General features: G+C 37.5%; 1 protein-coding gene across 2 annotated transcripts in view; it reads left to right on the forward strand.

Moving 5' to 3' along the window:
• BRWD3 (bromodomain and WD repeat domain containing 3) overlaps positions 1-23,511 on the forward strand; it is a 51,843-nt gene that overhangs the window by 22,532 nt on the left and 5,800 nt on the right. Inside the window, exons 13-39 of one of the 2 annotated variants that reach the window (XM_038184198.2) lie at positions 1,711-1,815; positions 3,103-3,256; positions 3,764-3,898; positions 4,679-4,807; positions 5,222-5,447; positions 6,126-6,296; positions 8,115-8,298; positions 8,757-8,850; positions 9,480-9,629; positions 10,317-10,393; positions 11,410-11,587; positions 11,940-12,056; positions 12,277-12,384; positions 13,231-13,355; positions 13,582-13,664; positions 14,209-14,320; positions 14,697-14,758; positions 14,844-14,999; positions 15,688-15,808; positions 16,511-16,636; positions 16,727-16,808; positions 18,629-18,685; positions 19,217-19,357; positions 19,641-19,793; positions 21,730-21,893; positions 22,477-22,574; positions 23,087-23,245. In XM_038184198.2, coding sequence (XP_038040126.1) covers positions 1,711-1,815; positions 3,103-3,256; positions 3,764-3,898; positions 4,679-4,807; positions 5,222-5,447; positions 6,126-6,296; positions 8,115-8,298; positions 8,757-8,850; positions 9,480-9,629; positions 10,317-10,393; positions 11,410-11,587; positions 11,940-12,056; positions 12,277-12,384; positions 13,231-13,355; positions 13,582-13,664; positions 14,209-14,320; positions 14,697-14,758; positions 14,844-14,999; positions 15,688-15,808; positions 16,511-16,636; positions 16,727-16,808; positions 18,629-18,685; positions 19,217-19,357; positions 19,641-19,793; positions 21,730-21,893; positions 22,477-22,574; positions 23,087-23,245 — 3,467 coding nt within the window. The remainder of the gene's footprint in view (positions 1-1,710; positions 1,816-3,102; positions 3,257-3,763; positions 3,899-4,678; positions 4,808-5,221; positions 5,448-6,125; positions 6,297-8,114; positions 8,299-8,756; positions 8,851-9,479; positions 9,630-10,316; positions 10,394-11,409; positions 11,588-11,939; positions 12,057-12,276; positions 12,385-13,230; positions 13,356-13,581; positions 13,665-14,208; positions 14,321-14,696; positions 14,759-14,843; positions 15,000-15,687; positions 15,809-16,510; positions 16,637-16,726; positions 16,809-18,628; positions 18,686-19,216; positions 19,358-19,640; positions 19,794-21,729; positions 21,894-22,476; positions 22,575-23,086; positions 23,246-23,511) is intronic. The other variant, XM_038184199.2, reaches the window with a different exon arrangement.

Raw genomic sequence — 23,511 nt, forward strand, 5'->3', positions numbered from 1 at the left:
TTTAGGTGAATATAGTAATCCTGCAGTCCTAAAATTTATGGATTGGACCATTCCTGCCTCCAGAGCTTTTGTTTTTTAAAGCCGTGCAAAGTCAGGATGCTCATGTAGAAAGGTGCCCGTAGGCATGTGTGCGTGTCAAGCTTCTGCAGCACAGCTGTGTTGGAGTGCAGTTTGACAAGCTTTGATTAGTGATCAACATCCTAATGTAAATGTTTTTATGCCAGCTTTTGCTCATTTTCCTTATTTTGCTTGGCAGAAGCCTTAAGGGATGTGTGCGTGCAGGAGCCATCCAAGCAAAACTGTACCTTTGCCAGTGCAACTGCACCTGTACTCAGAGATCCTTGTTATGGAAAATTATATGGGAATGTACTGGTATAATTGTACTAACAGTTCCTTCCAGATGATGTTGAGAACACTAGTCTCAATGAGGGTATTCAGTCATGTAGGCACTGAAAATTATTCTTCTATGCTATCATGATTCTTTTAATGAAAAAGTTATAACCTCCTTTTTATCTTAATATAAAGAAATAGAAACAAAGTAAACCTGGAAAACTTCTTGCAGGCATTTTAGAACTTTTTCATCGTGATGAAAAATTCAATAAAACTGAAAAGATGGAACAACCATTTATTAAGATAAAATTGTATAGGCTTGCATTGTTTTTACATGTGATTCTACACATGAATGGAATATATTCATAAAGGTGCTGGCTATCCAGTGAAAGCATATTACTTGAGAAGCTTTTTAAAAAAAGTTCTCAACAAAAATGACTTCTAGGCATCAATGGCCAAAGCATTATGATGTAGTTAAATGCGTCTGCCAGATGTTTGTTTATTTTTTAACAAGAAGGATTTAAAAAATGAAAATACCTGTGTAATACTTGTGTTCAGCTTCACAGACAGGGCTACCTACTTTTATTCGACTTGGATGTTTCCCTTCTCTGTCTTCACCCTTAGTGAAAACTTCCATAAGTTAATGTATTATAATTTATGCTAGACTCCTGGCATGTAATTTCTCCTTCTTTGCTGCCACTATGAACTGCTCAAGGGATTTGCTGATGTCATTAAAAAGGGAATGTGCAGCTTGTATGAATTACGACATTGAAGTCATTCCAAGGCCATCTGCTAGCTGTAACCAAATGTAATTAATGTTGTGGGATATAAACTGTTTCGTACTGTACAAAATCTGATACGAAAATTGTAACCTCACTGTCTTTTAATTATATTCCCTAGATCAGAGATGCACAAACAATGTAAAGAATAAGTGTTGAAAAAAATATTAAAGCCATTTCTAGCTTCTGTGCTGACTTGAATGGGTGTGCTCTGGGCTTGCCAAATTTCGTAGCTGCCTTTTTTTTTTCCTGTGGCAGGAGTTCATGGAGATTTTATGACTAGTTAAACACGCCAGTGTGTGGGAATATATAGAGTAAGAATATATACACTAGTATGCGCTCCAAGTACATGTATACGTGTGTGTGTGCAGAGTGAATGACAGTCCTCTGCCAAACTCCTAAATATTCTTGGCACAGGATTTAGCATGCCCTCAGCGCACTGCTGCTGAGGATGGACAACTCCATAGGGAAGCTACTGAATAGTGGGAGCGTAAGATCCCAAGACAGACATTTGGGTATTAGACCAGAAGCAGCAGTGGTTTATGCTTATTCAGAATTTCATGATTTGTTTTTGTTTGGTTGTTTTATTCCCCCTCTGTAGCTTAAGATTTGTCAGTGGAAGCAGAGATGGAACAGCAAGAATCTGGCATTACCATCAGCAAGAATGGAAGAGTATAGTCCTGGATATGGCTACTAAAATGACAGGGTAAAACAAACTCAAACAAAGCACACTTCATAACATTGCTTACACACAAAACAAAAACTTCCATCATGTTTAAAACTATTATCTACATTTTGAGCTAATTTCAGTGCATGTTTTTTGTGTATTGAAATGCCATGGCCCTATCTGTTAAGTTACACAGTTGATTAGCGTAATAATGTTGTTATTAATACATTTGTAATTCCTGACTCTAGTGGTTGGGGAACACTTAGTGTTTTATTTTTTTGGTTTCTGCCATTTCTCAGAATAGTGCTAGCAGTGACTGCCATAATCAATTTCCTCAGGTCACTAGTGTTCATTTAATGCCAAATGCTGTGCTGTTTTATTTGTTGTGCTACAGAGTAGAGTTAAAATTATAATGAATACTAAAGGTGAACCAGAGAAAAAGGAGCACAATATTTGATATGCATGCAAATATGGACATGTTCAGCAGTTTCCATTCCAGTAAACAAATGTAGTAAAATAAATACATAAATTGGCCATTAAGGCTTATTTTACTCACCTGAGGACAAATGACAGGATGCAGAAGGTTTCTAAGAGATCTGACACAGATTCTTTTTTGTAACAACCCTCCTTTATAAACGCATTTTTGGATTTCTTTTTTCATTCCAAGGCAGAATTTCTTGTAATACGTAAGTACACATCCAGAGTGAGCCTTAACACTGTATTTTTTCCCTAAGCTTTTAGGTAAGAGATGAGATGTGTTGATCTGGTTCTCAGGTTCAATTGGCATTTTGAGTTTTTCTTTTTGAGGTCCTCAGGTGTCATCTGTAAGTGGACTTGTAATTGAGCATGCACAGTAACAGAAAGCAGAGATGGACAAATCCATTAGGCAAAATTCCTCTTTGCAGAATTATTTGTATTTCATATGGTTACGTTTTTAATAAGCTAACTGGTAAAGTATGATTTGGATTTATTTAGCAAGTTTTTGCTTATTATGGAGTTTACTCCCATTGATGACTGGTAAGAAAAATGTCTTGTAGGAAAAGACTACACTGAACTGAATAGCATGAATGAAAGAGTTGTGGTAGGTGAGGATTATCGATTATAAATGTGTGCTTTTTAAGGAAAGAAAACTGTAAATCTTAGTGGTACTGAGTTTCTCTTTCCGGATTTTACCCCTGCAGAAGCTATCCTTCATTCTCCTGCATTAGCCAGTAGTCACAGCGGTGGCAGCCATGCTCTCCCTAACTTCATTCTGAGTCAGTGCTGTTAAATGTTTCTGTATGTAGTTACTGATTTATTTCTTCTTTAAATTATGAATTTCCGTAGAAACAATGTAGCATCTGGGGAGGACAAGGTGACTAAGCTGAAGGTTACTATGGTGGCTTGGGATAGATATGATGCCACTGTCATCACTGCAGTCAACAATTTCCTTCTCAAAGTGTGGAACTCATCCACAGGGCAGCTTCTTCATAGCTTATCTGTGAGTAAAGTTCAAGTGAATAATCCCAAATTGTTATAAATGAACTCTGAAAATGATTTGAGGCCAAACTGCATCCTCATTCCTCCTGCTAAGCAAAGTTTGAGCCTGAAGTTTGCCATCTGTCTTGCGTTTTTTTGGGAGGAGTATATATCCCGGGGAAAGGAGCTGATGACCAAAACGCTGCTAGACCCTGCTGATTGCTGGCTGACAAGGGAGCCTTTTGGAGGCCACTGCTTCTGCCCAGATTGAAGGGCTGCAGCTGTTCTGGCTGCTGATTTCTACTTCCTCTCCCCTCTCCTCCATCTCCACTGTGTCTGAGGTACTTACCAAGCGGGCAGTGTAATAACGCCAAGCCTCTGACAGAAGTGTCAGCTTAGTACAGACACAGTTCTAGTCTAAAATCTAGTAAACTGAGCTGGTTTAAATATCCTCACACTTAATATTAGTGTGTTTGGAGATGTTACCTGGAGAAACATGACTTTCTTTTTCACCCTGCTTTCATTGCAGGGTCACGATGATGAAGTTTTTGTTCTGGAGGCTCATCCGTTCGACCAAAGGATCGTCCTTTCCGCAGGCCATGATGGAAATATTTTTGTTTGGGATATAGACAAAGGAACAAAAATTCGCAATTACTTTAACATGGTAAGAATGGTCAGGGAAGTGTGGTTTTTATTTTCATGTTCACCTAAAACTGGACCTGAAGCAAAAGCAGATTTCATTATATACTGACTGTGATCAGTGTTACAACAGGATTAGGGGAAAAACTCCTACATATTAACAAGAAAACACTGTACTCTTCAGTAAGCAATACCAAAGTATATTTTTTCATGGGATCTCTTACAGAATATTATCCATGTGTATGGTCACATGAATATGATAGTGATTCCCAGGGTAGAACAATGAAAACCAGTAAGCCTGTGTGTTATAACACAGTGCTGTGGTCTGGGAAATGGTACGGTTGCCTTTGTGCTGCATTTATCTTAATACGCCCAGCATCAGGTCTGTTGGTTTGATTCCAGTCCTGAGCAAATGCAGCTGTGCTGCTTCAGGGCCTGAGCTAGCTTCCTGGCACTTGTGGCTGCGAAACCTGCTGGTGAGGAGCAAATACGTGTCTGAGTTCTTTCATGCAGGCTTCATGCTGTATCTTCTATTAAATAAAAATGAGACTTCTAGGTAGTTGTTTCAGAACACGCATTGAAAGTTGCTCTGAAATTTCAGTGCAATTGAAGAAAGAAAAAAAATGACTCTGTTGGTCAGTGGGCTTTAATAATTAAATGGAAAAATATAAGTGAGTCTTGAGTGAAATGATAATTTTCACAGAATTAGGATCTAATATTTTATGGGACACTGGTAAAATGTTCTTAATAGTCACTGTATAGAGAATACATGATTGTGAAAGGGATGTTCTATGCTTGTACACAGATTGAGGGCCAAGGCCATGGAGCTGTTTTTGATTGCAAGTTTTCACCAGATGGACAGCATTTTGCCTGCACAGACTCTCATGGACATCTGCTACTATTTGGTTTTGGATGCAGTAAATATTATGAAAAGGTGGGTTGAATGAATTTTAAACTCATCTGTGTCTTGACCTGATTTTGTCTTAGGAGTAGTTGTGTTACAGTTTATTCCTTCCCCCTGCACCAGACTAAATAGTAATTAAATCATGGAGCAGTTGCTGTTTATCTAAATCAAAAAAATTTAGACAGGAGAGTCTCTAGACAAGGGAGCAAGGCATTAAATACGATGTATTCACCTCCATTGGCATATTTTTCTACTAAATTTTTACATCAGGCCTTGATAATAAAACGCGTTTGCAGTAGGAGTCTGTTCTCTGTCATAACATTTCTTCTGCTGATCTTAAGTGTAGGAGTTGTGGTATGTGGGTGTGGGTATGGGAGCCATTCCAGAATTGCAAGACAGCTGCAAATGGCCATTTATTTATTTACTAAATTGCTTTTCTTGCAGATTCCAGATCAGATGTTCTTCCATACAGACTACCGACCACTGATCCGTGATGCAAATAACTATGTGTTGGATGAACAGACTCAACAGGCTCCACATCTTATGCCTCCCCCATTTCTGGTGGATGTTGATGGAAATCCTCATCCCACGAGATTCCAGCGGCTGGTACCGGGGAGAGAAAATTGCAAGGATGAACAACTTATTCCTCAGCTGGGATATGTAGCTAATGGTATGCTGTCTGAAGTTTATGCATAATACATGGATTGCACAGTATTGAGTACTACTTCACAGGGATGGTACTGTAAGAGCTTATTTATTTCAGTTGTCTTCTGTAACTGGTGGTTTACAATCAGACGAAGTAGAAGAAGAAATGGGGTGGCTTTATGGCATAAAGGAAGTGTATGCAATTAACTTGAGGCAAGACGAAGAGACTGCAGTATTCTAAAATCTGTGCACTTCTACGTATTTGTATGGCAGCATGCTTAATTGTTCCATTAATCTTGGGGTTACTATGTACATGAGTAAGGAAGCAGGAAGTTAAGAAAGACCTTGAAAAACTACTTTTCTTTTTTAAACTTTTTTTTTCTTGTAGATAGAAACTTTTCCACAATGCTGATCTCCAGTAGAGATCTTCCGTTGTTACCTACTGAAGCATAATTCCTTGCTGCTGTTTCTAAGTGCTTGCATTTATAGTTAACAATTAGTCTGTAATTTTAGATTTTTATTTTAATGTCTCTTTCAAACTTTGCCTCTGTTTATTACATGAGAGCAGAAGGATAGCTTGTGATTAGATGTTTTTCAGGGCAGACAGATAACTGTGCACAACTTACAATTTGATTGTTTCTGTAGTATTTATAAATCAGAAATTGATCGTTTGGTAAACAGTCATGGCTTTGTTCTTGTCAAGGTGATGGTGAAGTAGTTGAACAAGTCATTGGGCAGCAAACTAATGACCAAGATGAGAGTATCCTTGATGGCATGATCAGAGAGCTGCAAAGGGAACAAGATCTAAGACTAATTAATGAAGGAGAAACTCTTCCAAACCCTCCACTCAATAGATCCCACTCTGTTAATGGAGGTAAGCATCCCCTCTTTATCCATCATTTCTTTTAGTGAAGCACAGCAAGGTACTAATGGAAACATGTTCAAGTTGGTGTGTGTTCAGGGAGTATGTCTTTGAGGATGCTTTCTCTCTTGTTCTTATGCATATTTTAACTTGTGTGGAGTGCTTGGATGTTGCTAATGATGTCTGAGGAATTAAAAGTTTAAGGTGCAGCTGGTCACCTTACTAACTGGGCTGTGAGTATAATGAGCTCGATTGTGAATGTTTTCTAAAAATACATTTGAAGGTCTCTGTATTGTCTTGATGTTACTTGATCGCTAAGGAGATGATACATTCTAACTGAATAATGTCAAGTTAACAGTATATAATTAGAGAATGTCAGTAGAATACAATGTTGTGACAGACTAATGGCTTCCTTGTGCAGCCCAAATGCTAGAGCTAAGCATCAGATCAGTGTTTATACAACAAACATTTCTGCTCTGTCTTAGTGTTTCCTTAGAAAGCTTGAGATTATTCTGTTGGTAAGTGTTCTGCTACTGTGACTTTCTTTTTAATATGCAAAGTGATTAAAAATTTAAAACAAACTCAGTCAGATAGGAACAGCTGACTGTGAAGCAGCTGCTTGAGTACAGTTGTAACAGAGCAGATGCTGTGGTCTTGTGCTGCAAGTCATCTTGAGCTTTTAAAAAATTTACATTTGCTAATAAATTAGTTTTAAGTTAAATGACCAATTACACCTTTGAATCAGGTTTTCCTGGCAAAACTCGTTAGGACTGCTAGACATAGAGTATAAATTTAAGAAGGAATAAGAAAAATGTTAGTGAAAAATGCTGAAAATACACTTGGATTTAAATTGGTGTCGTCAAGAAAGTGGCCTGGCAGCTAGCTTTGGTTCACAAGAGTCTTTTCTGCTTCTTGTGATAGGTTGTTGTGCTGTGCAATTCCTCGGCTGTATTGTAAAAAAAAAATAGAAATGCCCCTGTATTTGTGTGAGAGGGAACTTCCAGATATAGTGGTTTAGAAATTAACATAGTTACATTCCAGAACTTGCACTGATCAGTGACTTTGCCACATGAACTGCTCCATTTGTCCGAGTTAAGTAGAGTATGTATGGACTGTCTGGCATTTTAATAGCTGAATACTTTTATATAAGTTTGTGCAACTGTGAATTCGTTTTTTTTTTCATGTTGCTAACCATATTTAAGCATGTAGAAATTGCGTTGATGCATTCCCAAATGACAAGATAAATTAAAGCAACAGTAGCAGTGATTCTGATATTACCATTTTTTTCACTTTGTTTTGCTACCTAAAGTTTCAGTCTGTTTTCTTCTGAGTATGTAGCACTGCGTTGTTGTGCCACCCAGTGAAAAGGGCAGGAAAGGAGCAGTGCCTGTGGTACAGTAGATAAACATTACAAATACAGACCAAGTGGAGGCACAAGAGAAATGTTAAACCTTGCCGCAGCCTGTTATTTTAGGTGACAATCTCCTCTTTTCCTCCACCATAGAATTTAAGATTCAGAGCCTCTAAACAGTTAACAGGACTTTGCTTTGAGTCACTTAAATGCCTTTACAATTTTTCTCATAGCTTATATTCTCTGCTTGCAACAGACATCTCTAAGATATTGCAAGCTACAATATTACAGTAGTCTACACATCTCCAATAGTCCAAGGCCAATGTGTAAAACCCTTGAATTGAAATAAAAGACAAAGCTACTTGACTGAGAATAAGTGTTATTTGTTGCCAAAAGGAAGTTCTTTGTAATCCTTAAGCTTTAAATTCCACTTTTATTGATGGGTCATAGAAGTGAAGAAGAATCTTTTTCTTCCTCAGCTCTTCGAAGTCCAAGCTTGGAGATTGCATCTCCACCGAATGTTGGTCTCCGGAGAAGTGGTCAGATTGAAGGGGTCCGGCAAATGCACCACAACGCTCCCCGGAGTCAAATGGCAACAGAGAGAGATCTCATGGCGTGGAGCAGAAGAGTAGTGGTGAATGAGCTTCCCCCAGGCATCAGCAAGTAAGTGAGATAGGAAAAGAAAATTAAATTGCATAATGTTTAGTGATTCTTCCATGTTCCATGTGGTTTTAAAAAATGACTTTGCAGAAATAAGTTTGCTTTTTCGTTGTTTGTTTGGAAATGCAGGTAGTAAGATTAGAGTGGTAGCTGCTGCCGAAGGATTAAAAATAATAATTCCTTCTCCTCTCAGTTGTATCTTTCTTCAGTGGTTCAAAAAACACATTTTTAATTTTTGATGTAAGACTTTTAATTCTTCCTTCTTCCCAAAGCTTTATTAAAACAAACCAACAAAACACAAATTTTTAATACATTTCAATTCCTGTATGCTCTTAGCAAGACCTGTGGACAGATTTCTTGTGGCAAGGGAACCAGAAGTATTTTCATGTGTATGTTAGTGAGACTGTGAAGTTATATGATGATCTCATGAATAAAATGGATGTTTCCTTTATATAATTTAGGGTGCAGGAAGAATGTAGAGCTGCCAAAGGTGAAATCGAAATTGGTTTATACAGTGTTGAAAAGAAGAGAAAGCCATCCCACACCTTACAACGGGTGAGTTAGTTCACCAGGAGAGAGAATCTGTGTCAAACAGTTCTGAGCACTCAGCTAAAAAAAAAAAAAATAATGAAATTCTATCTGTTAAATGATTTAGAAGATCAATAGTGCTAACTGTTACTTTGCTCTGTAACTTGTCTGTTTTTATACTGTAATTTGCAAGTAACTGTGGTAAGTCTCTATCCATGAGGCTTCAGTTGTTGGAAGATGCTGGGAAAGGGAAAGAGCAGCATCATGGGGAATGCTCGGTTTCATTTGTAGAAATTAGGAGAAAGATTACAGGTGCCACACTTGCAGTGGCTATCTTATCTTATCCAGAGGCTGCAGGTATTTTTCTAAGAAAAATTGTATTTCTTCATAACCTTCCTATTAATAAGGATTTCTACATTAAAAAAATATTGATATTGAACCAAAAAAAAAAAAGCAGAACCATTTGCTTGTTCACTGGAATGAACAACCACAGGTCTGTAAAAGATGTCTTTTCAGTTCTAATTCTAGATTTCCTAGGTAGCATTTGTAGATGGGTAACAAAGTACAATTACTTTAATGAGACATCTTTTAACTCCATAATTCATTATGGAATGACTAGTCTCTTTCTGTTTGTCCCTCCTGTCCTGTGACAAAAGAATGATTACCAGCCGGGAAGTGGAAGGTCTTTGAGAAGAAACCAACGCAAACGCCAGCACGCCTACCAAACACGCTCCACGATAGAACACAGTCAGCAAGGAGCGAGTCAAAACGCACGTGCACGGGAAGAATCAGACAGCTCCTCAGAGGTCTGACACATCAAGTGACTCTTTAGATAAGTTCCCTGCTCACAAATGTTGTGGTTTGACAACAGATGTGCTGAGAGCACTGTTGCTTTCAGGGCACTGAGTTTCTCCACCTAGGAAGAAACAGTCAAACCACTAAGCCTTTTGGGTCTGTGGTGTTACTGTAGCATGTTGATCTTGGACTGAGAAAGATCCTTTACCTCAATGCCCATGCAGTATTCAAAACTAGCTTAAAACAGGTTGTGTATTTTTGGAAATCTGAAACATTTTCAAGTAAATTTAATTGAGTTACATTAAACCACATACTGTTTTGGCCAGTCAGATGCAGTAGAGCTCATATTGCACATATTGGATATATATTGTAGGTCAGATTCAGTACTTTGATTTCATTTGCATCTGTAGGTTGTTGAGAGAGATTGTGTGTTGGTAGTAATCAATGATATTGTCAAGGGAAGAACTTGAAGCATACCAGATTAAATACAACTTGTTCTCATTAAGGAAGCATGCAAATTAAAAAGAGACTGAACTTTGTCATTTTGTAAATGCACAGAATAGTTATAAAGCTTATTTGTATTTAAGGACTGGTTTAACTTTTTTCCTCAAGTGAGGCAAACTATGTAACTTAGTTGCAAATAGAAATGATAGGTGTTAAGCTTTGACCCAAAATGAAATCTTTTGTTTTTAATACAGGAAGATGAGACAGTTGGCACAAGTGATGCATCTGTGGATGATCCTGTGGCAGCGTGGCAAAGTGAAAGCAGTTCCAGGTAGAGTTAGTAGTCTTTTATTTGTTGTATTAGGTGGTTATATAATTTAAGTAAGACATTTTATATTGTGATACTATGCCAGCAAGTTCAGGAAGAAGTGTTAATGACTGGCCTCGTAAACATACAAATCTGTTACACCCCATGACAGATTGAACAAATTGCTTAGTACACTTAAGTAGTTCAAAATGGTAACCAACAAAATTTGGAGTCTTAGGAACAGACAAAAACTTCTATGTATTTGAGCGATTAAGTAATTTTTGAAGCTTTGGTAACAGTACTTAAATACAGTGTGAAAAAGTCATACTTTTTGAAGACTGACTCTTTTTCCAATCCTGCTTGAAGCATTTCTATTTTATTTTCCAAAATGAAGAATAATTTTGAAAGACTATTTTATGAAAATGTCTTTTTTTCCCTAATAACTGCTTGAAAAATTGATGCCAATTAATCATATCTAATATAAATATTGATAGAAGTTCATACGTACTTTTTGTTCATGTTTTGGTAGGTCTTAAGTTTTCTGTTGTCAATATGTATTTGTGTGCAAGTTCTACAGTCTCTTTTCTTAATGCTATGCTTTTATAAATGGAAGGGATGCAAGCTAATGGAAATACTGTTTGTGTTAGTTGGTTATTAAAGAAGTTAGAAATACTTGGATAACAAAGAAGTTAGAAATATATTTTTAAGAATATTGTACTTTTCTAATTTTTCATGTATTCTGTGCAGTTAAGACAGTTCTTATAAAGTCGGTCTATGAGTTGGTGAGATATTTAGTATTAAAAATAGGTGTCAGCCATAATCCTAGTTTTACCAAGAATTTGCAATTGATAAAATAACCTGCTGAAATAAAGAACTTACATAGCACTTAGGTAGTTAAATTCACAAGAGAATGAAATTTTGCCCTAGTCCTGACATCTGTTTCACATAACCAGAAAAGCAGGTTGAAGGATTGGACCTTTCATTCCATTGTGTGAAAGCTGAAGTGCTGTTTTTTTCTTACAACTTTATATTATCTACAGTGATTCATCAAGTGAATATTCAGACTGGACAGCAGATGCTGGAATTAATCTCCAACCTCCAAAGAGACAAACCAGGCAGGCAGCTCGGAAAATCTGTAGTAGTTCTGAAGATGAAAATATGAAGGGAACAAAAGGAGTGGAGCAAAAACGAAGGAAACTTAAACAGCCTAGAAAAAAGGTTGGCATTTTTAATTTTTGAGGGTCTTTTTGACTTTGTAAGTCATTCCCCCCCACCTTTTTTTTGGGAAGTTCTTGTGTTTTTCCTAATAATTGTTAAAGAAGACACATAGAATATTTCTATGGAAAGAAACATAATCTCTTTATTTTTGATCTTTTTGATTTTCTGCTGTATCGATAACGAACATTTCTTACCACCTGTGATTTAGTTGAGGTTGTTGGAAAGTTTACATTCCAGCATTTGCTTTGCCCTTATATCTAGTTAATTTAGTTTGTGCTGTTTTACCAGTCATTTGTATACTCTGCCGTAGTAATTGCAGCTTGTGCTCTCAATATAATGTAATATATTTTAGAAACCAAGTGGGCTGCTTTCGATGGAAGGTGAACCCAGTGAAGAATGGCTTGCCCCCCAGTGGATCTTGGATACAATACCCCGCCGCTCACCTTTTGTCCCACAAATGGGAGATGAGGTAATAATGACCATAGCAATATTTAAATTCCTACCTAGGCTGCTGAGATTTTAAAATTATTATCATTATTATTTATTAGGACAATTAAATCTAACAATGCTTTCAGTGAATCATGCTCAAGATAGGCTGAATTGGGATTTTTTTTGGGGGTGTAGGGGGAAGAGGACTATCAGTAAAATAAAATAATAAAATTTATTTTTTATAATTTTTTTTTTTTAAGATCATATATTTTAGGCAAGGCCATGAAGCTTATGTACGGGCAGTAAGGAAAGCAAAAATTTACAGTATTAACATGCAAAAACAACCATGGAACAAAATGGAACTCAGGGTGAGTTAAATGGATACTTCAAAGTGCTGAATGTCTTTGTAGACATAATCTTACAGCATGTTTTTCCAAAATAAGAGTATTCTAGATTGGGCATGTGTTAGGTTTACAAAGTTCTGTTGTTCTGTTTGAATCACTGAGTCCCATAATGCTGAAAGCACAGTGTTCCCCTATTTTGTGCTGCTTTACTCAGATTTCATATCAAGCATAGAGCAAATGTGTGCTAATATTCATATACATAGATGCCAGTGGTTCTATTAATGAAAACAATTGCTTTACTGGAAAAATACCCAGTTACTAGTGCTAGATATTGAGTGATTCCAGCTGTAGTCTTCAAAGGCATCCCCAGAATGCCTTTCAAAGGAAAAGGAAATGTTATTTCATGTAGGATAGAGATCTTAACACCTGCTCATGCTGACAGGATGTGATTGTACAAGGTTATTATTGAATTTCCACTTTAAAAGGAAGAGTTTCCTTTTACTTCCCTTGTATGTTGCTATGCGGGGGTGAGAGGCTCTGGGATTACTCAGGCATAACCTTTGGTGCTGTTAGCGTGATGGAAAGCATAAAGTGATGTGTTCCTCAGAATCTTCTTAAAAAGTTAAATAGGTTGTGGGTATCATGTACACAAACATACCAAGGGAATAAGCATCTTGTACCATTTTAATTTTTCTTTTTAAGGAGATGGGTTTATTGTTAGTTTTTGGTAAAGACAAATTTTATGGGTGAAATTACCTGGTCTGCAAAGTAGAAACAAATATTTCTTATTTATAGGCTTGGTACTTTAACGTGGATGTTCCCATTGTTAGCATGTTAAAATAATGCTGTTCCATGCTTGTCGATACATAGGAACAAGAATTTGTAAAGACTGTAGGAATCAAATATGAAGTTGGGCCTCCTACACTCTGTTGCTTGAAGCTTGCATTCCTAGATCCGATCACAGGCAAAATGACAGGAGAGTCATTTTCCATAAAGTGAGTAACTGAAATTCTGATGTTCTTCAAGATATTTTCTTGTGGTTTAGCAGATTCCCTCTTTTTCTTTTTTCTCTTTCTAGACATGGTGGTGGTGTTAATTCATCATTATGCTAAGCCTGGAAAGAAAATGCTTGAAATTTTGTGTTTGGAGACTGTCTGTATTGTACATGGGGAACTATGCTTGTGGGTAACAGAAGCAATTTTTTTTTTCTGTTTCATGAAGGTACCACGATATGCCAGATGTTATTGACTTCCTTGTGCTGCATCAGTTTTATAATGAAGCCAAAGAAAGGAACTGGCAAATAGGTAACGACTTTTTTTCTGTTTCACATGTTTTGCAACATTTCTACAACTATTTAATAGGTTGAAATGTGGTGGTTGTGGTTTTTTTTTTTGTTTGTGTGGACAGCATGTATTTTAGACTTACTGGAGTAGGGAAGAGGTTCTTACAACAAATCCTGACATTTAGTTATACAATTCTCTTTCAAACATTTTTTTTCTTAATGTAAAAGAATTTTATGATACTCCATTGCTTTACTTCATGCTAAAAATTCTAGAAGATTATAATTTTTATTTTGTAATTAACGTAAGGATCTAACATTTATTACTCTCTGATATTCCTTTAATGCTGCTGCAGTCTGACTTTGCAGTTAGACTGTGTGCTTATGATTTGTGATGATATCTGTAAGATGCTGTATGTTGTATTCATAACATGATGTAGAAGCACTGTGCCACACATGTTATCATAGTTTACTAAACATTGGAAACTTTTATTTGATGTTTGCTACAAGTCCTATGGCAGAAAAAGTGAAATGAGAAATCTTGCTCAGTGCAGTCTTTTTTATTACAGGGGATAGATTTCGCAGTATAATAGATGACGCTTGGTGGTTTGGAACTGTGGAGAGTCAGCAGCCTTTCCAGGCAGAATATCCTGATAGTTCCTTCCAGTGCTACAGTGTTCAGTAAGTACTTACATAGTTGCAGTGTTTTGGGCATGTTGACACTCTCTGGGTCTTCTAGGTGTTTACACACAACTTGAAAGTGTACCTTGAGAACAGGGTCCTTTTTTCCATTTAAAAATATAGTAAGGCATTATTTATTTATTTATGACCTTATTCCTAAAACACCTTTAGCCTAAACATCTGTACAGTGAGTGCATAAACTCCTTATTCTTCTCTTCTATCTTTTCAAACTAGCTAGTGACATGTCTTGTTTCTAATAGACATGACCTTTTTGTTTTAAAACCCTTAGAAGAAAAAAATGTATCACTATAATCAGACAAATGAAAAAGTGCTTGAATTTATGTATTTCAATGGATTTTATTTTTATTTTTAAAAGCTGGGACAACAACGAAAGAGAGAGGATGAGCCCATGGGACATGGAGCCAATTCCAGAAGGAAGTAAGTGTGTTTTGAATTCATGTCGATACGTAAATAGTTGTGCATCACTGCTAGTACTTACTGTTGTTGAATTCTTCATATTTAGCTGCTTATCCAGAGGAGGTTGGTGCTGGAGTCCCTGTGACTCCAGATGAGCTGACAGCTCTTCTCTACAAACCCCAGGAAGGAGAATGGGGGGCCCATTCCAGAGATGAAGAATGTGAACGAGTAATTCGGGGGATTGAGCAACTTCTTTCCCTTGGTATGTTTGCAGAGAAAAAGTGGAAGTATTAAGAATTACAGCATGGTGGCACATGACGGAGGGGTAGATAGGGTGGAGTATTGGGCATTTGTTGAAAATTGCCCAACTAAATAATTGAAAAGAGCCTTTTAAATTTCATCTGATGCCCTTTTCAGTTGTGCTTTCCTGCTTCTGGGGCTTCACCTGTTCCTTTCAAGGTGATGGGGATTCTGAGTGGCTTGCATATAAATATAAATGAGTAAAACAGAATTAATCTGCCAAAAAAACAACTGACAAATTCTTACCAACAAATGCCATGTAACTAGTTTCAGAATATAGCTGTTTAATAGCACGAATGATTTAAATTCTGTCCTATGCATAGGACACTTCTGTATACTTAGTTTATGTTGCTTGTTGTAGTATTCCTGTTTTACATCCATAAACCATGTTACTTTTCAGCAATACAGTTGGCTGCTGGCATGGAAGTCTCAGATGTGATACTTACACTTGAAAAAACATTTTTTGTTTAATTAACAGATGGTACAAGAGGTACAATCCTACCCTTTGGGTAATGATGCATCCAGCTGTAGATCTGTATTGCTTTTGCTGAATTCTTAGAAAGGAAACACAGAAACTATTAAAAGTAATTATAACTTTCCTTCTGGTATCATCGGAGGCATCTGAATGATTCTGGTCTTTTGTCTTTCAGACATTTCTAATCCCTTTGCTGTTCCAGTGGACCTTAGTGCCTATCCCATGTATTGCACTGTAGTTGCTTATCCAACGGACCTCACCACAATCAGGAGGAGACTTGAAAACAGGTTTTATAGGTCGGTTTGATTTTTGTTTGTTTGTAATCTACATTTAATGTAGTCTCTTTGAGGAAAACGCTTAGCTGAATAACATGTAATACCACTTAGGCAACATATTCCTTTGGTTAACCAGGGGTGTAAGGTGAGATTCTATTTGGCTTTGTACAAAGCAAGTCTTGCAATATAATAATTTCTGTTGTGCACATCATTAGGGCAAAAGCTGGTATATCTGGATCTGGAGGTTCGGTTGTTTGTTTTTTTTTGTTTAACATACAGAGTCTTAGTCCCTGGATGGCATTGTAGGCAGAGTGTGTTTGATTTGTATCTCTGCTGCCTTTGAACCAGATACTTGGGTTGTACTGTAGCTGTTAGACGTGAACTAAATAGTGCTGTAAACTGGAAGTCTCCATTTTTCCAGTTAACTTGAGGATAAATAATACCTTTTCCTAAGAGCCACCAGTTGTCTTTTGTAGGTTTGTTTTCTCTTCTTTCTGTTCATTGCCAATTTGAAGAGGGACTTTTTTCTGCCACAAAGCTATCTCAGCCTGGCACACTGGGGTAGTAAGCAGTGTGCGAGCAGAAACCACTTACCTGTGTCCCTGGCAACCTGTTCTCCACATACTTGGGTTACCTAATTCCTTTTCTTACTTTCAAACTCAGAAGACAAATAATATACACCTTCATCTCCATCCTTTTATGTTTTTGTTTTTTTTTTTTTAGGAGAATCTCTGCACTGATGTGGGAGGTACGCTACATTGAACATAATGCCAGGACTTTCAACGAGCCAGACAGTCCTATAGTCAAAGCAGCCAAAATCGTAACAGATGTCTTACTCCGCTTCATTGGGTAGGCATGGTTTCCTTACTTCACAGATCTGACATCTTGAGTCCCTGAGAAATTTGGTTATGTATTTTGACTTTTGTTACTGCTCTGCAGGGATCAGAGTTGTACGGATATATTAGAAATATATAATAAGGTGAAAGCAGAGGACCTGAGCAGTACTGATGAAGAGGAGGAGGTAAGACCATTAAGTGTGACCATGAGAAGTTGCATTTTTAAATTCAGTACCTGGAAGAAGTTTGAGAAGATTTTTGCAGAGTTTTTATTTTATGGGTAGTTGCTTTATATTTTTGAGATGAACCTGTTTAGGCCATTTGACCGCTCACCTAGGGCAAAAAGCTCCCTTCAGTAAGTAAAAATGATTCTTGGAGCTTCCTGTTTTTAATCTTCTCTCAGTACGTGATATTTTGTTGTGTGAGGAAATATTAGTAAGTAGGGAGAATATGAGCTGGAGCTGTTATTCAGGCTGATGAACTAGAAGGACAGGTTCTCCTGTTGTCAGGGAAGAAGCAGACCTGATTTTCTTACGTAATTCTCTGTCATTTCCCATTAGTTGTACAGTGGAGTGAAGTAACAGGTAAAAAACAGGGTAGATATCACTTCTCTTAACTTCTTCTCTCTCCTTACTCTTAATCCCCTTAAACATAGTTTGTAAAGACTTTGAAGTGTGGTGTAGTTTCTGTTGCAAAGCAGTGATCTCCTATAACCCAAATTGCTTAGGTGTTTGTTTTGTTTTTTTTTTTCAGTGTTGTTTTCTAATACATGAACTACTGTAAGATGTAGTTATGAGGTTTCTTTGCTCCTCCAATCTTCTGACGTTTTCCATTATTGCAGTATTGAAATATTAAAGTTAAACCTGGTGCTGGTTGAATACCTACATGCTTGTGACTAGTGCTGTTACCTTGGATTAGTATTAAAACTTAAAATCTTGAGTATAATGCTTGGTGTCAAGGAGGAGTACTTAGATGTTCCTGGATACTTTTAAGTGCTGCACACTGACCACCAGATTTAGGATCAAGAAGAAACTTTAGCCCAAGTCAGGCTGGCTGAAAACATAGGAAATTTTTTTCTGGACTGGTAGGAAGCTTCATTTGGCAGTCACTGTGCTTCTGGTATCTTTTGCTGTCTTTCTGAGATGCATTGTTATTGTAGTTTTTGCATTTTACAGAAGTCTTAAATGCACTGCAAAGTACTGCAAATGGTTTGAGATGGTTTTAAGTGGCAGAGTAGCTGCTGGCTCTGAAATAGGCCTATATGGCTTCATGTCTGGATTTTGGCAGCGCAGGAACGGCATCGTCATGTTGGGGTCCAGTGTGTTTATCTTCTTTCCTGTTCTTTCTGATGTACTGTATGAGAAATAAGTTGTTTTCTTTTTTTTTTTTTTATTTTCTATTTACATTTCCTTGTTCTATGTTCTCTTATAAAAGTTATCCTTTGTGTAGCCAAATTTAAGGAAATTTTGTTTTAAAATAAGAAAATACTGTGAGATTCCTCTGTAGGAGCTCTTAAGCAACCGATTCTCCCCTCAAAATAATTAATTTTTAATTAGTAGTAGAAAGTTGTGTACAAAGGAGTAGTTGTTTCATTTCTGGATCCAGTTTCTGAAAATAATATTATCTACACTTAATGTAAGTAAGAGACTACACAAAGTCTGAATAAACTCAGCAAACATTTAGGAAGAGGTATACAGCTGTGCACCACTGGGAATTAGCTGATTCTCAAGGACTGAAAATAAGCCATTAATATTTCTCAGATGTTTCTATGTAATTTCTGTGGAAGCAAACTTTTTGAAAAGAGATGGAGCAGCTTATCTTTTTTCCCCCTGAAGTTCTGTAAGCTTGAGTTTGAATCTAGTTTCTGTTTTGCTCGAAATATTCTTTTAATTTGAATAGTTTATAATTGTGCTTGCTGTTGTTTTTCATTTTGTTTGTTTCAGACTGTTTCCATTGCTGTGTGTGTACGCAAGCATGCATGTGTAATCATTACCTTTTCCTTTAGGTGGCAGAAGTAGATGTAGATTCAGATGCTCCAGGAACTTCCTCTGGGAAAAGACGAGTGAGTAAATATTTCTGGTTGGTTTAGCTTATGAGACAGAGAGACTGGGTACAGAAACGCTCGTTTAGGTCTGGAACATGTTAAATTTGTCATAGCCTATAGTCTGCAGTTCCAACCATGTGAATTCAGTTGTGTACATGTATATGGGTAAGTGGTGGCAGACTAAGGATGCTGCTGTGCAGGTAAATTTAATTGCTGAAGCATCTTTTTGGTTGATTGATTTGAAAGATATCTAGAACAAATCTAATTTGACATCAAATCTGGGAGAAAACTGACAAAAATAGCTAGCCTGGATCTGAAATACTGTGTACTTCATATGGGTTTGAGCAATTATATATTACCAAAAAAAGGCATATTTCTGCAATTTGCATTCTGCATATCATCGTGCCTTCAGCTGTTTTAACCTTATTGCAGTTCTGTTTTTAGTTGTGGAAATCTGCTTGAACTCAGAACACTAGTAAATTAATATGAACTTAAAGTGAAAAATCTGAATATTCTGAAAGATGACAAAATCCATCTGTTTCCTTGCAGGTAAGGCGAAGAATAAAAAGACAGCCCATGAAAGCAAGTCCTGATGCTTGGAAAGAGCAATGCAAACAGCTGTTAAACTTGATTTATGAAAGAGAGGACTCTGAGCCATTTAGACAGCCGGTTGATCTGTTCTCCTATCCTGTGAGTACAGCTTCGGTACTCACAATTTTAAAATCTAATGTTCATCATTTGCCAAAGTTCTGTGCTGGACATGTTTCTAACCTTGGCATTTCTGAACTGTAATGGACCACGTTCAGTGCAATGATGTTTTCAGAGAACTATCTACAGTAACTCTCTAATCTCTGTCCTAGGAGGAAATAATTAGTTAAGAGCTGCTGTTGTGGATGATATCATAGATGTTTTCATGATCAGCCTCAGGTGTTGTTATCATCAGTCTTTATTATTTTTTTGCATGCTCTTACAGGATTATCGAGATATTGTTGACACTCCTATGGATTTCAGCACTGTGAAAGAAACCTTGGAAGCAGGAAACTACACTAGTCCGTTGGAATTTTACAAAGATATTCGCTTAATATTCTGCAACTCTAAAGCTTACACTCCTAATAAAAAGTCTCGAGTAAGTCATACATTTTAATTTCTTCTTTATGAAGAACATGGCCCTGCGTATTAAACCAGATGCATTAGTGGTAACAAAATCACATCTCCAAAAGACACCATCTAGCATAGATAAGAATGTTTAAAAAATTGCCTGTAATTTTTATGTAGAAATAGAAGCATTTATAAACTATTATAAATAAAATACTTACCAATTAGGATTAGGCTGCGCTGCCTTTACTTAGAGCATAAATTTCACAGACGTGTTAAATCCTACATGTTGTTATATGTGGCACCTAACGTGGTGATGCAAAATGTTTTATTCTAGCCACTGTCTATCAGCCGGAAGAGCAGAGTGTGGTGGGGAGAGCTTTTAGTGCAAGTATAAATGGTGCTAGGTGGGAGGCAATGGGAGATAGCATGACATTTTTCATCTCTTGAGGAGCTGAGGAGCAGTACTCCGTGCTCACCAGCAGAATAATAGCTACTGTGCTCCGTGAAAGCAGGGTGAGGGCAGTAAACTTGAAGTAGGGTGATGCTGTGGGAGAGGGAAGCTCCAGATATGTGAGTGGGTGTGAGAGAAAGCACAAAACTGCTGTTATCAAAGGTGAGTTCAACTGTTCTGGTGTTGTTTAAAGGACAAAAGGTGGGCTGGGGTAAGCTCTGAAGATAAAGACCAATAACTTTGGCATACTTAACAGAGGGAAAGGTGGTAGAGGATTGCAAGAAGACAGGTGATTTGAGATCAGTGTATGCTTGACATCCAAGTATGCTTGGTAGTGAGTTATTTACTGCTGTGCGCTCCCTGGGAACTTCCCTGTGTATTTATAACTGAACAGCTGATGAGTCAACTTGCAAATTGCTTTAATAGAGTGGCCCGTCAATATCCATTTGCTTAAATACTGCAAAGAGCCTCAGTGGGATGATCTTTGCGGGAGGGCTGGGGCACACAGCTGGGCCTTCTACCACAGTGGGTTCATCCTCTGCCAAATGCCTGTCCGCATCCTGAGGGTTTCTCGCCTTGTTTACCATCTTTGCAACAACATCCCAAGTGGAGGCAAGAAGAGCAGGATACCACATATCAAAGCTAAAGAGTCACTGCTGCAATGTAAGGGTCAGGGAACAGGAATTAAGATGTATGCATGGAAAGAAAACTGTTATCGAAGAGGTTTTGTATTCAGAAAGACCCTAAGAAATGGGAAGAGGACTAAGGTGGTGATAATGTCGTCTAGATCTTGATAGTGTTTATACAACTTCCGTAAGACTGCATGCAGCAGAAGGGTGTGGATATGAGGAAGGAATTAAAAGCTCTGCTTTATATATGCTGAGTTTAAACTACTGGTTTGTCATAAGCATAAAACATCTGAAGTAAAGTCTTGAACAGAATAGTCCAAAATACAGAGAGCGCCGTAAGTGCATTTGTGAATGAGGGTAGTTGGAGGTGAGGCTCAGAAAGAGGGTGAGGAAATGGCTTAAGGACAGCTGGCTTCTTAAATTTGGGAATGAGGACATTTCAGCTGGCGTCTCCATGCAGCTCTGTAGGGATGAGCGTAAGGACTCATTGCTAGGGAATTATAGCAAAAAACAAAGATGAGTTGACAGTGAAGTTCATTCGTACTTTCCCTTGGTACTTCAATTTAACTTATGGAGTGCCTCTGTGCTATATGGAGATTAAAAATGGAAGGTATATTTCAGTAATCAAAATATTATTTTTCCTTTAAGCTTGTAAATATTTTGTACTGTAAATAATTAAATCTTTGTCCAAACACACTTTCTGTCATAAGAATGCAGATGCGTTTTGAAAGGAAGTTATCTGTAAAGAGCCCTGCAGTTGAATGTCACCATTAATTTTTTCTTTTGCACTGCAAAGATTAAGTTTCTGCAGCTTTGTGACGGTTTTCTGCTGATCTTCCAGATAGCCAAGCTTTAATAATTCTGGCCACGCTTTCTCATTCCAGATATACAGCATGACACTTCGACTATCTGCCTTATTTGAAAATCATATGAAAAATATCATCTCTGAGTACAAGTCAGCAATGCAATGTCAGAAGAGGAAAAGGCCACGGTATCGAAAACGGCTAAGAAGCAGTAGCAGTTCCCCATCAACTAGCAGAGCATCTAGGTAACGTAATGATAGTCAAATGTGCTATCAGAGTCATTTGAGATATGTCAAGACAGTGGTAGGCAGACCTTTGTGAATAAGCAGTCAGTTAATGGTATTGCTCATTTCCTGACACAATTGCTCTTTTGGATGGTAAATTTATGAGCTCAAATCCCATCAAAACTCACTTTGTAGTTTGGGCTTAATTCTGGTAAGTGAAAGGCTATATCATTACAAGTGTTCCCTCTGGATAAATTGAGTAAGTAAGTTTCTTTTGCCTTTGTTTAGTTGAAAAAGTGTGGAGTAATGCTTTTCTGAATTCTGTATAATATATTATCTGTGTAAACTGAGTAGTAGTTTTATAAGGTGAGGTTAAAAGACCTCACACACCTTGTTCTTGAAAACTCAAATGCCTTTATCAAACAGAATGATATTGTCACTGTTTTTAGTTTTACTACTTCAGTACAGGCACTGGGGAAACAGAAATCATTTGTGTTACAAGTCTGCTGCAAAAAAAAACAAGGCACTGCAGGGGAAAATGTTTTTGTGTTTGAGTCCTTCGGAACTAACAATTTTATCTTTCTGGGATGCTTTGTATCGTCAGTCCAAAAGGGAAACAGAAGCAAATGAAGATTCAACCTAAAACCAACCAGAATACCTCACTGCCTTTGACTAGGACTAGCTCTTCAGTTTCATCTCACGGTGAGGAGGAATTTTCTAATATGCATCCTTTCTTTTGTAGCAACTTCTTTGTGTAGAGTGATGAAAAAGCTGGTGCATATTTAATGTTCAGTTTAAATCCTATAATCGTAAGACGCATGCAAAACCTACCCGTTGAACAAGCAAGTAGCAAGATCATGTAAATATGTGTTCTGTAGCTCCTGTTAGCAGAACACAGCCCTCCATCTGTTTATAAGTTATTGGTAAGGTGCAGAAAATATGTCCTTGCTAAGAATTAATCTAATTACAAGAATCTGGACTTCCCATACACGGGCTTCTCTCATACAGCAACTACAAATATGTTAAGTTTACTTTGGATTACATCCTGGATGAGTCTCTCTTCATGACTGGAGAGGCAGCTGGGTGAAACTCACCTCCTGACTTTCAGGCCACTGACTTAGGTGATACAAAACCTCCCCAAAACGCCTTACATTTCAAACGTGCAACTAGAGAACAAAAGATACTCCGTCAAGTTAGCGGTGTCCCATCTTAAGTTTCAGATACCACAGAGGAACCTTTGGGTTCAGCCACTGGTGAAGAGTTGGAAGGTCAGCCGTCTTCCTCGGGCTCAAATGCACAGAACCGAAGTGGAAATACCATCGATCCAGGGAAAAGTAGACCGATCAGAAGTAAACTGACACCAGTGAAACAAGGTGGGAAAGAAGTATTCTGTTTTTCGGATGACTGGTTTCACTAGAAATGGAAGGTGCTGCTTCTGGCCGATGCTTATGTTTTTCTTGCCAGGGTCTAACGTTATGCTGTAGCCCCAAACCACGCTGCAACTGTTTGCCACAGATTCCACAGAAATTCCCTGGCCTTTTGACAACGCATGTTTGTTAGGAAATAAGCACTACTTGCGGAGTGTTGTTTTAATATACATTTTTAGGTTTGAAGTAGATTTTGGAGGTGTTTCTGTCTT

This window comes from Anas platyrhynchos, chromosome 10, assembly GCF_047663525.1.
Source record: "Anas platyrhynchos isolate ZD024472 breed Pekin duck chromosome 10, IASCAAS_PekinDuck_T2T, whole genome shotgun sequence".
Taxonomy (NCBI): domain Eukaryota; kingdom Metazoa; phylum Chordata; class Aves; order Anseriformes; family Anatidae; genus Anas; species Anas platyrhynchos.